An 11060-nucleotide genomic window follows, 5' to 3' on the forward strand; every position below is an offset into this window, starting at 1 on the left:
TTTCTCTTCCCTGTCTGTGCAGCTGGGCTCCTCTATCCCTACCCCAAGGACTGCTCCCAGGCCCTGCTGAATGGAGAAGCCACCTCTGGGCTCTACACAATTTACCTGAACGGGGACAAGGCTCAGCCTCTGCAAGTGTTCTGTGACATGGGCGAGGATGGGGGCGGATGGATCGTGAGTATGGGGACAGCTCATCCCATCCCTGCTCCTCCCAGCCATCCCCAGAGTGCTGCTATCACAGTAGGGCTGCCTTGTCTATAGGTTTGGGGAGTTTTATCCTGGGTAGGACACTCCTGTGCCCAGAACAGGGCTGCTTCTGTAGCTGCAGGAGAGAGAGGTGTCTCCAAAGGATGAGTTTGTGGTTTCAGCCCTGGTCCCTCCCCGCTGCTGTAAGAGCTGCTGAAATGACCATATTGGTTAACAAATATTCTAAATAATCAGCAAGGAGAGGGGAGGGTGAACTGACTCTGAATGAGAAAGGGAGGGAGGTTAAAGCACAGCCCAGGGGAAGCATTTGCTCAGCAGCCATGGGGTGCAGTGGCTTCCAGAACCACTGTGCAAGAGGACACATCCCACCCAGACAACAGGGGAACAGCAGTAAAATGTCACATCTCTACACTGACATCCCCAAATTTGAGCCTGCCAAAGGGACCCCGGGCACAGAAAGGCAGGAGGAGCCGGAGGAATGCTCTTAGCTGGGAGATGAGAGGATGGAGAAACCCTTGGATGAGACATCCAGAACTTCAGGATGGGTTTAAAAGGACAGAGAGCAGGAACTGAGAGGCCACATCATGCAGAGGAGCCTGGGAACCCAACAGAGAAATTGGAGACTTGAAAAAGCCACATGGAGCATCCAACAGCCTGGGTGCAGCTCAGTCCTTGCAGTGATTCTCTGCTGGGAGGGGTGAAGGGAGGACAGGAGCAATGCTGAGCTCTGTGTTTTTCCCTCTGGCCAAGGCGGTCTGTCCATAATATTTCTTGCTTTTAGGTGTTCCTGAGGCGTCAGAATGGAAAGCAAGATTTCTACAAGAACTGGAATACTTACGTGGCAGGGTTTGGAGATCCTAAGGATGAATTCTGGATAGGTAAGATAGATAAGAATTTGTATTTTTGGAAAAAAAAAATAAAAATAACAAAACACAAACACAGCCCAAAAGCCCAGGAGCCACTTAGAGGCCTCCATTTAGCTGGCAGGAGTATTTGTAAAGGAAAACAGGAGAAAAGGAGCTGGGGACACTCTCTGGGAGGGAGGCTGGAATGGCCAGGCCCAGCCAGTCCCTCCAGCTGCGGTTCAGGCCATGCTGGGGTCACCAAATGCACCCACCCGATGCTCACTGGGGCTCTGGGAGAAGTCAGAGCTGGCCTGGGGAGCAGATTCTGCCTCCTGGGACACCCCAGCAGGAAAGGCTGACGATCCAGAGAGGAAAAGCAGGACAAGCAGAAGTCATAAACTCACATTTTGATATAATAGAAGTAAAACCTCCACATTTTCAAAGGTTGAGCTGTGTTTTTCTGGGAAACTTTTTTTTTCTGTGTTTTTTTGGGAAACTTTTTGGGAACTTTTTGGGAACTTTTCTCTCTCAAGGACTGTTGTGTAAATAAGATTTTAGTTCTCAAAACAATGACACAGATGTTCTGAATGTTTTTCTCTTGTTCCACCCATGGGGTGAGAGAGGTGTTTTTCCTTGTACCAATCAGGTTAACCTGTATGGGAACACCTTATAAAAAGGGTTGAAAACCCCGAAATAAAAGCTTTTACCTCCTTAGAAATGAAACCTCTGCTGATGTAGTATTGAACCCTCATTCCTACTTCGTGTCCCCTAGCGACAGGAATGTGTTTCAGCTTTGTGCCTTGGGAAAAGCCACGGAGCTCCAAACAGACGCGTAAAGAACACAGAGAATATAGAAAAGAAATAAAAAAGACAAAAAAAAATAATTCTCCATCAAGACAAAACATCCCTTTCCACCCACAGGTCTGGAGAACCTGCACAAAATCACTTCTCAGGGCCAGTACGAGCTGCGGGTGGACCTGAGGGACAAGGGGGACGCGGCCTACGCGGTGTACGACCGCTTCAGCGTGGGCGATGCCAAGAGCCGCTACCGCCTGCGGGTGGACGGCTACAGCGGCACGGCAGGTGAGACCAAAAGTTGCCTTTTCCTCCCTCAAAATACCGATTTCCTCCCCTCCTCCTCCTCCAGCTCAAGGCAGCCATAACGTTTGCAGCCATAACATGAATATTGCAGGTCAGCAGGTGCCTCTCCCGTGTGAGGCGTTTGGAAATCAAAGGTGTCGATGTGTTTTGTGTTTTGGTGGTGTATTTTATGGCCTGCTTGAGGCAGGATTGAAACAAGTGTATTAAACCACAATATATCGAATTTAGCCAATCTCGGCTGTCATTTATGCAGCCAATAATAGCCTGGCACAGCTTCTTTTCTTGTCAGTAGAATTTGCAGCAAAGCCCTGCTTTGTAATGTGATTTATAATTTTCCTGAACAAATCATCTGCCTTTTGTAATCATACAGGGGCGAACCCTGCAGCCCTTGGCGAGTCCTCTTCAGGTCTCCAAAGGATTAAGAGATAAATCCAGTTTAACAACATGTCTTAAAAGGAGATAATTTCACACTGCTGGGTGCATAAACCAGAGCAGAGGTGTGGGTGTGGGCTTTTACACAAGCTACAGAGATACAAAGGAAATGCAGCAGCGGAATTAATGTCTATTTAATTTAGATGGGATATTGGGCAGGAATTGTTCCCTGGCAGGGTGGGCAGGCCCTGGCACAGGGTGCCCAGAGCAGCTGGGGCTGCCCCTGGATCCCTGGCAGTGCCCAAGGCCAGGCTGGACAGGGCTGGGAGCAGCCTGGGATGGTGGGAGGTGTCCCTGCCATGGCAGGGGTGGGATGGGATGAGCTTTAAGGTCACTTCCAAGCCCCCAACCTTTCCATGATTCTGTGGTTTAAGGCAAATTCTCTGGTGCAGAGTAGTAGTAGCTGCTACCTTGAGTAGGATTCAGTCAGTGTGGAGACTCCTTTGGTCTCAATTCCTTCCTTGTGAGCAACTCTTTGGTCTTGGCTTGCCCACACTGTAAAATGCAGCTTTTAGCAAGAAATGCAGAAATTGAGCTGCATGAAAAAACCCCACTTCATATATTGGGGATTAGAGACCACTTGAAAAAATATTTTTACCTGCCTGCAATAACAAAAATTGTGCGTTTCCTTCTGTATTAAAACAATTTTTTAAAATTTTGATGCAGACAGGTCATGGCACAGTCCAAATATTTTCTGGAGAATGGGCACACCCATGAAATGTAAACCAGGCAAACCACTGAGCTTGCTCTTTCTTTTGTCCCCCCCATCCAGGTGACTCCATGACCTACCACAACGGGAGGTCCTTCTCCACCTTTGACAAGGACCATGATTCTGCCATCACCAACTGTGCTCTGTCATACAAAGGAGCTTTCTGGTACAAGAACTGTCACCGAGTCAACCTGATGGGCAGATATGGTGACAACAGCCACAGTCAGGTGAGTTTGGGTCTGAAGGCTTCTCTCTGTGAGAGGAAGGGGAATTGCAGCTATGGGTTTTTTCTGATGGTTCCGCCAGCTAAAAAAACACAGCATCCCCTCCTCCCACTCTCTATAGGGAAATGTACGGGCAGTCACTCACAAAACAAGAATTTAATATCAGCTGCTGAAATCTTTTTGGCTTTGTCTGATTTTACAAAGGAATATCCCAAGTGTGTAGGGAATAATTGCTGTTTTCAACGTGTGAAACAAAAATGTTCTTCCTGCCACGAAGGCCAGGCAAGGAGAGACAGCTCTGAGGGACAGAGCTTTAACAAGACCAAGCTCAAGGAGCTGCACCTGGTTTAGGACAAGCCCTGGGATCAATCCAGGCTGGGATGAGAAGATGGAGCAGCCCTGGGAGAGGAACCTGGGGGTGCTGGGGGTGAGAGCTGGACCTGCCCCAGCCCTGAACCCCCTGCCCTGGGCTGAGCCCAGCCTGGGCAGCAGGGGAGGGGATTCTGCCCCTCTGTCCCTGTGCCCAGGTGAGACCCCACCTGCAGAGCTGCCCCAGCCCTGGGACCAGCACAGGGAGCACCTGGAGCTGCTGGAGAGATCCAGAGGAGGCTCCAGGGGGATCAGAGGGATGGAGCAGCTCTGCTGGGAGGAAAGGCTGGCAGAGCTGGGATTGTTCACCTGGAGAAGCTTTGGGGTGAGCTCAGTGTGGCCTTGCAGAGCCTGAAGGGGCTGCAGGAAAGGTGGAGAGAGAGAATTGACAAGGGATGGAGGGACAGGACAAGGGGGAATGGCTTCAAACTGACAGAGAACAGGTTTAGATTAGATACTGGGAAGAAATCCTTCCCTGGGAGGGTGAGGAGGCCCTGGCACAGGGTGCCCCTGGATCCCTGGCAGTGTCCAAGGCCAGTCTGGAGCAGCCTGGGATATTGGAAGCTGTCCTTGCCCACACCAGGGGTGGAACAAAATGATCTTTAAAGGCTCTTCCAGCCCAATCCATTGTGAGTTTCCAGGATTCTGTGGCCTCATGTGGGTGGGTTTGTACAGGTTGGGCATTGCACAGCCCCTGTGCTCCCCAAAGCTCCTCCACTTCGTGGTGCCCAAATCAGAAACATCCCCAGTCCAAAGCAGGGCCAACAAGTGAAAGTGTGACCTCCCACCTCTCACCTTTGCCTTCACAGGGCGTCAACTGGTTCCACTGGAAGGGCCATGAGTATTCCATCCAGTTTGCAGAGATGAAGCTGAGACCCTCCAGCTTCCGGAACCTGGAGGGGCGGCGGAAGCGAGCGTAGAGCCCCGGGGGGCTGCGGGCAGGGGCTGGGGAGGGGATGGAGAGGGGATGGAGAGGGGATGGAGAGGGGGGTGTGGGGAGACCCTCTGGCATCGCTGGCCTGGGGGTGTGAGGAGCTGGGACTGGTACCAAAGCATCGGTGACCCGTGGCCCGACAGAGGCTTTGCAGCATTCCAAACAAAAAAAAAAAAGCCTTAAAGCATCCCAGAGTTTCCAGCAGAGCAGCTCCAGCTGCCCGCCAGGAACGTCCTCCACACCAAAGACAACGATCTCAAGGGTTCTGTGTTGTTTTATTATTTTTTTTTAATTTTTTTTTTTAATTTTTTTTGCCAGAAAGCGTCTGGGATAAAGTTCTTCCGATGTCTGACGATCTCTTGGGTGGCCCAGGGGAGGGGAGGGAGAACAGCTTTGTACATTGGTAGTTTGTTTTAGAACCAGCCATATTTTACACACAGAAATGTGTAAGATTAATTATCATTATTATTATTATTATTATTAGTTATAAGTGAAAAGAATTGGTGGTTTGAATGCCTTTTTTTATATATATATATATCAAGTACCACAGAGAAGGAGGGAATGGGAAGGGAAAGCAGTTTGTTTTTAAATTTAAGCATAAGATTAATATTATTAATATAAAGACAAAGTAATAATAATAATAATGATAATAATAATAAGCTACATTTTGTCATTTTTAAAAGAACCATGCTTTTGGAAACACAGCAGGACAGTGTCTGATTGTAAATTTTTTTTTTATAAATAAAAGCACAATTACTTTTAAATAAATTTCTACTTTTTTTTTTTTCATCCATGTGGAGTATGTGCATGTCCAGGATATATTTACTTAGGTGGGGAAAATAAAGACAGACTGAGAATAATTAGAGTGCTGAGCCCAGACTGAAAACTGTTCATTTTGTCAGTGACTGGTTGTAATTATTCTGGTGGGTTTGTTACAGTGAAATGCCCGTGAGGATTTGGGTTCTTTCAGAACAGATTTTTTATTTTCTTTTTCCTCCCCAAAAGCTACTTCCATGTTTTTCTAAGTGTTACTGACCAATGTTTGCTCCGTCTAGGTGGGAATAACTAACAAAGCAAAACAAAGAGAACCCAGAGTTGTTGTTAGGTACCATGGGCAGCTTTGAACACTTGTGTAAATAAAGGGCTCTTTTTTTTTTAATATGAATAAAAATCCATGTAGTTCCTCTGTATCACACTCTGCAGTTCAAGACAATAAAAGATCTCTTGTTTTAATCCAGTCTCTCTGCCCTACTTCCAGGTTGCATTGCGCATAGGTTTTGTTGTGTAAATGTTTCTTGCCCTCCTCCGGGCTGAAGTTACACTCCTGAACATTGTTTGTGTTGCACGGGGGACATAAATCTCCTTTGACCCTCCAGAGCACTGGCAGCACTATATTAAATGAATTCCCTTTAATTAATTGCCCTTTCTTGGTGTTTATCACAGTAAATGATAGGCAGCATAAAGGAGAACAAATCCAGTAATAAAGAAATACGCTCTGCTCTCCAGATGCTTTCCAAGCTATTAGGAAATGGCACTGGATCCGTGTTTCTGGGCGCTGGAAAGCTCTTGCAGTCTGTTTGCAGACAGTCAGGGGAAGAAGTGACATTTATGGAATGATTTCCTCATTTCTAGCAACATCCCAGATCTGCCTGGCTCTGCCTCGGGTGTCATTTACCTTGGCAGCTGCAAAGAGCTACTGGAGACAGGCTTAGGTTTGTGCCTGGCCCCAGACAAGACTCAGCCACCCTGCACAAAAGGACGATGATATTTCCTGTAATTGCTCACTGACAGATGCCCTGCTTGGTATTCTCTGTGATCCCCACTGTGAGAGGGAAGCTGGCAAATCCTTGGAGTCAGACCTGCCAAAACACCCTTCAGAGCTGACACAAGCTTGATTTGGGACCAGCAGCTCCATCACGGGCTCCTGGAAGAGGAATTCACTGGCTTTTCCCCCTTTCCTGTTTGTAACTCGTGAGAAGAGTTACAAAACACGCTCAGATTTGAAATCTGTTCGTGAACCTGCCAAACCTCAGTGCTGGTGTTCGTCCTGAACGTGATGAAGCAGTCTGGGAGCCTCAAGGGGGCAGGAGAGGAAGGGCTTCAAAAAATATACCCTCAGGCAGATTTAAGGTCCTTAAAGGAACTGAAGGGGATATCTGGGGGCATGAGAAGGGTTTAATGGGGCTAGGACTGTATCCATGAGGTATTTTTGAGACAAATGGATGGAAAACTCCTTTTCCAGTGTCACTGTCCTAACCTCAACTACAAGTCTGAGTAAGATTTCAAGCTTGGATTTCTTACTTAAGTTTGGGTGAGGTGAAATCTTCAAGCCAGGTGGGCAAAAGTCAGCTGGATGCAGAATTTGGAGTGAGGCTGAAGCTGATGGTGGCTTTCATGTTGTTTAATCCCCTGGCACTTTGTGAGCCTCGGACTGCTGAGTGATGTGGCTGTTTGTGACTCCAGGCACGAGTGTGCAGTGATTAGAGCACTCCAGGGTGATGTGGGAGATGACAGATACTGCAAATTCTTGTCTCTGCCACAGTAATACCTGGGTGTCAGCTCAGCTGGAGCACCCACATCTGCTGCATCACCTCTGGGCACAGCTCCCTCACCTCCTATCCTGATGCAATTCCAGACAAGGGAACTGATCTCACCTCTGCTGGGCTAAATGTCACCAGGAGGTCAGGGAATCTCACCTGAGCCTGCAGGAGTGAATAAGTAGCCCAGTGATTTGTGACCAAAACCACAAATTTCCCATCTCTCTTGCCCAAGGATGTCCCTTCAATCAAAATAACAAGTTTGGCTTGGTTTGCTTTAAGAGCAGCTGAGCATAACTGAGGGTCAGAGAGCATGAAAAACAAGAAATTGAGTACACAGAGATCCAGTGGCTGCCCCTGATAGTCATTTGGTCTCAGTCTTCACTACCTGAACCCAAAACTGTAGCCTTGAAAAACCTTCTTGCAGCTGCCATGCTAATTCTGGGGGCTGTTAAATTCTGAAGGGACAGCTCCTTTTTTAATTTGTGGGGTTTTTTTCTCTTCTTCTTCTCCTTCTTCCTCTCCTTCTTCTCAGCACTCTTTGTGCTTGACCCACTGAACCTTCTCTACCAGAATTTGATCAGAAAGGAAAGCAGAAATGTTTAGATGTCATCAACAAGCAGCAGCTTGATCCCAGGAAATGGCAAGGAGGTGGCATCAGTCTCACAGGTACCTTGCCACTTCTTATTTCTGGTTTCCAGGGATGAGAACAAGATGACCCAGGGCCCTGGAATGGAGCTGGGATTGCTGAGATGGTGCTTGGCTGGTTGCTGCTGGTTCTCTGCCCTCCATCAGGAGCTCAAGGCAGAGTGGAATTCTTCACAGAGTGTTAAAAACACAGGGAATTGACCAAATTTATTTAATTGCAAGTGGGAAAAAATAATGTAAAATGAAAATAAGGATGGAGACATGAACCCTCCCAGCAGCTTTGGAGCCCCTGTTGAGCACTGCCTTAGCATTTTCATTGAAAAAATGCCCTTTGTTCCTCCACCTTTTCCTGGGTGATTTCCCCAGCAGGTACAGAAATCCCAGCCTGCAGAGCTCCAGCAGCTCTGTGTTTGTACAACATATGTTGGTCCTGATAAACAAGGTGTGGTTTGTCAGCAGGAGACTGCCAGCAAAGCTCAGAACCACACAGATGATTTTTTTATTCTTAGAGGGCCCTGGAAAAACACACACCTTAATCAGGCTTTCAATCTAAAGGTGAAGGAGTTGGTGTAGGTGAGAGGGAAAGACAATTCTCAGAAAAAAAAAATAAAACAAAACAAAACAAAACAAAACAAAACAAAACAAAACAAAACAAAACAAAACAAAACAAAACAAAAGACAAAACCAGAATAAAAGATGATGCAAGAACCGCTCTGGCTTTCTGGGTCACCCTCGCCTGCTCACAAGCTGTTCCTGGCTCCATCCCAAAAGCTTTAGGAGTAGAAACACAAGCTGGTGATTGTACAGTGAGGTTTTCGCTTGACTTGCAGCCTTGGTGAGGAATTTCCACAGGGCTGACAATGAGTCTCCATCCGGGCTTGCATCAATCATGTTCCTGCTGCAAAATGAATCAGGCCTGTTGCATTTTGCAGTGGAAATGAGATCCTGAGTGGAGGCCAGAGCAGGAAAATGTAACCACACACAGGCATTTCAACAGCTCTGTAAGCTAAAGGAAGGTTTCCTGGAGGGGGTAGGACTTACTGGACAGGGGAAGTTATTGCAAAATAAAGAGGTTGGGGCTGTACCCAGCTAGAACATCTCTGGATCCCTTCCACTCCTACATTTAGGCCCACTCAGCTGAAAAATCCAGCTTTAGTCACTCGTGGAGCGTGGGGAGCTCACGGTCTCTCTGAGATGGTATCTGCAGGGTTACTCACTTGTGCCCTTTCAGCTGACACCGAGTATAAGGGTTTGGGGTTTTTTTAGGGCAAAAGTCCCCTTTCCAAGACCTCTGAAATTCTGAAAGTCTGGGCTGAGCTTTTCCAAGGGGTCTTGCAATGGAGGGAGCCCAGCTCTCATTCCTTAGCGCTGCTCTTCGGCTTTCCCAGCTCGGCTTCTTGTGGGGAAGGGACAGGTTTGGAATGGCAGCTAAAAATGTGCCTGTCCCTCCCTAAGTGCCCTCTTTGTCCTTCCCCAGGGCCATCCTCACATTCCCTGGATGCCCAGAGAGGTCCCCACAGCCACTGTGGGCAGAGTGACCGTGCTTAAAGAGGTTTTTAGTGCACAAAGCGCAGCGTCACTCACAGATAAACATCTCCTGTTATTCACAAATCACCAAGCACAGATCCAGGACTCCCTTTTCTGGGATTGCCACAGGGAAAAAGCCAATCCTCCTGCCTGACCTGGTGAAAAGCACCTCAAAGGTGTCTCTTTCCAAGGCAGCAGCCACCTGAAAGCATCGCTGCAGGGGCAGGGATGGCTCACAGGGCCTGATGATGACTCTGCTCCTTCACCTCTCCCTCAGGTACTTTCCTCAGAGGAAATCATTCAGCTTCCTGTGTTTTTACTGTAAACTCTGTGCTGCAAAGAGGAAAGAGAGAAAGAGCCCAGCACAGATAGAGAGATTGGGGTGGGGGGAAAACCAACACCCGGTGGTTTCAGTGCAGATAATCCCTTTCACTCCCACTTTTGTGGCTCCCTCTGCCAGAGGCATCCCCCTGTTTTAGAGCAATAGAGGGTTAAAAGCAACATCTAAGCTGAAAATTGGTCCCCTGCTTAAATTGAAACTACTTTCAAGACTCAGAGTGCTCATTTCCTCCCCGCCCTTCCTCTGCCTCTTTACTTTTACTTTACTTTGTGCCTTGTCCTTCTATGTCTGTGATTCTGTGAAAGTGAGAGGAGAAATAATGTGAAAAAGGCTGGGTTTTGTCCAAGTGAAAGAAAAAATGCCTGCCTGTGTCACTAGAGAGCACAAGCATTCAGATTTAGTCTGAGAGATAATTTCCACTTTGTCATCACACCAGTTGCAAAAGTCACAGCTTTAGGAACAGCTGGGACTTTTTTATTAACAAGATATTCTAGGCTTTCATGCAAAAAGAATGCTGCTTGCAAAGAAGGTACTGAGCAAAAAAAATCCAAAACACCAGTTCTTCCCTAGAAAAAGGTTTTAAAGGACAATTTTGAATGTTTCAACTCCATTCTGACCAACCAAAGTGTAAATGGCTGAGAGAAATGGGAAACAAAAGTTGAAAGAATCATTCTGAGCTGCCTTGTATCCTGAACCATTTGACTTTTCCCTAGAAAATATATAGCAAAAAATAGATTGGACCCATGAGATTATAATTTTTATTTGTTTTTGGTGTAATCTATGTGCATCCTTTGCTTTATGGTAACCAGACTAGCTGGAAATTACCCCCCCCACACACCACAGCACTGGCATAGCAATCAAATTAATTGTGATTTTCTCGTGATAAAAGGTACATACAGGTGGCAGTCTCACATCAGCCCATATTGTGTGAATATATCCCAGCCCTGGGTTCATGGGCAGGACTCAGCAGGGAACTGCCCTGGTGCAATCCCAGCTGCTGGAGGATGTAGGGAGGTACTTCAGGTGTCACAGCCCCAGTCACTCCTGCTGCAGAACATTCCCTTTGGGTTTTCTTCCTGCTTGCCTTGGGACATCTGCTGTGGGTTGGGAGAAACCCTGGTGATCCCTCAGGATGTTGGCTTTTATATTTTCCATATATTTGCAATCCTGCAGTTCTTCAGTGTGTA

General features: G+C 47.3%; 1 protein-coding gene across 3 annotated transcripts in view; it reads left to right on the plus strand.

Annotated features, from left to right (window-relative positions):
• Nucleotides 1-4826, plus strand: part of TNC (tenascin C) — a 63444-nt gene extending 58618 nt beyond the window's left edge. For all 3 annotated transcript variants that reach the window (XM_005527193.3, XM_088065775.1, XM_088065776.1), the window contains 5 exons: nt 23-174; nt 989-1085; nt 1974-2135; nt 3358-3521; nt 4697-4826. In XM_005527193.3, coding sequence (XP_005527250.2) covers nt 23-174; nt 989-1085; nt 1974-2135; nt 3358-3521; nt 4697-4807 — 686 coding nt within the window. In that variant the 3' untranslated portion in view covers nt 4808-4826. The remainder of the gene's footprint in view (nt 1-22; nt 175-988; nt 1086-1973; nt 2136-3357; nt 3522-4696) is intronic.
• Nucleotides 4827-11060: the final 6234 nt, after the last annotated feature.

Source organism: Pseudopodoces humilis, chromosome 22, assembly GCF_049639895.1.
Source record: "Pseudopodoces humilis isolate 2021_Gansu_Grassland_sample_001 chromosome 22, ASM4963989v1, whole genome shotgun sequence".
NCBI lineage: Eukaryota > Metazoa > Chordata > Aves > Passeriformes > Paridae > Pseudopodoces > Pseudopodoces humilis.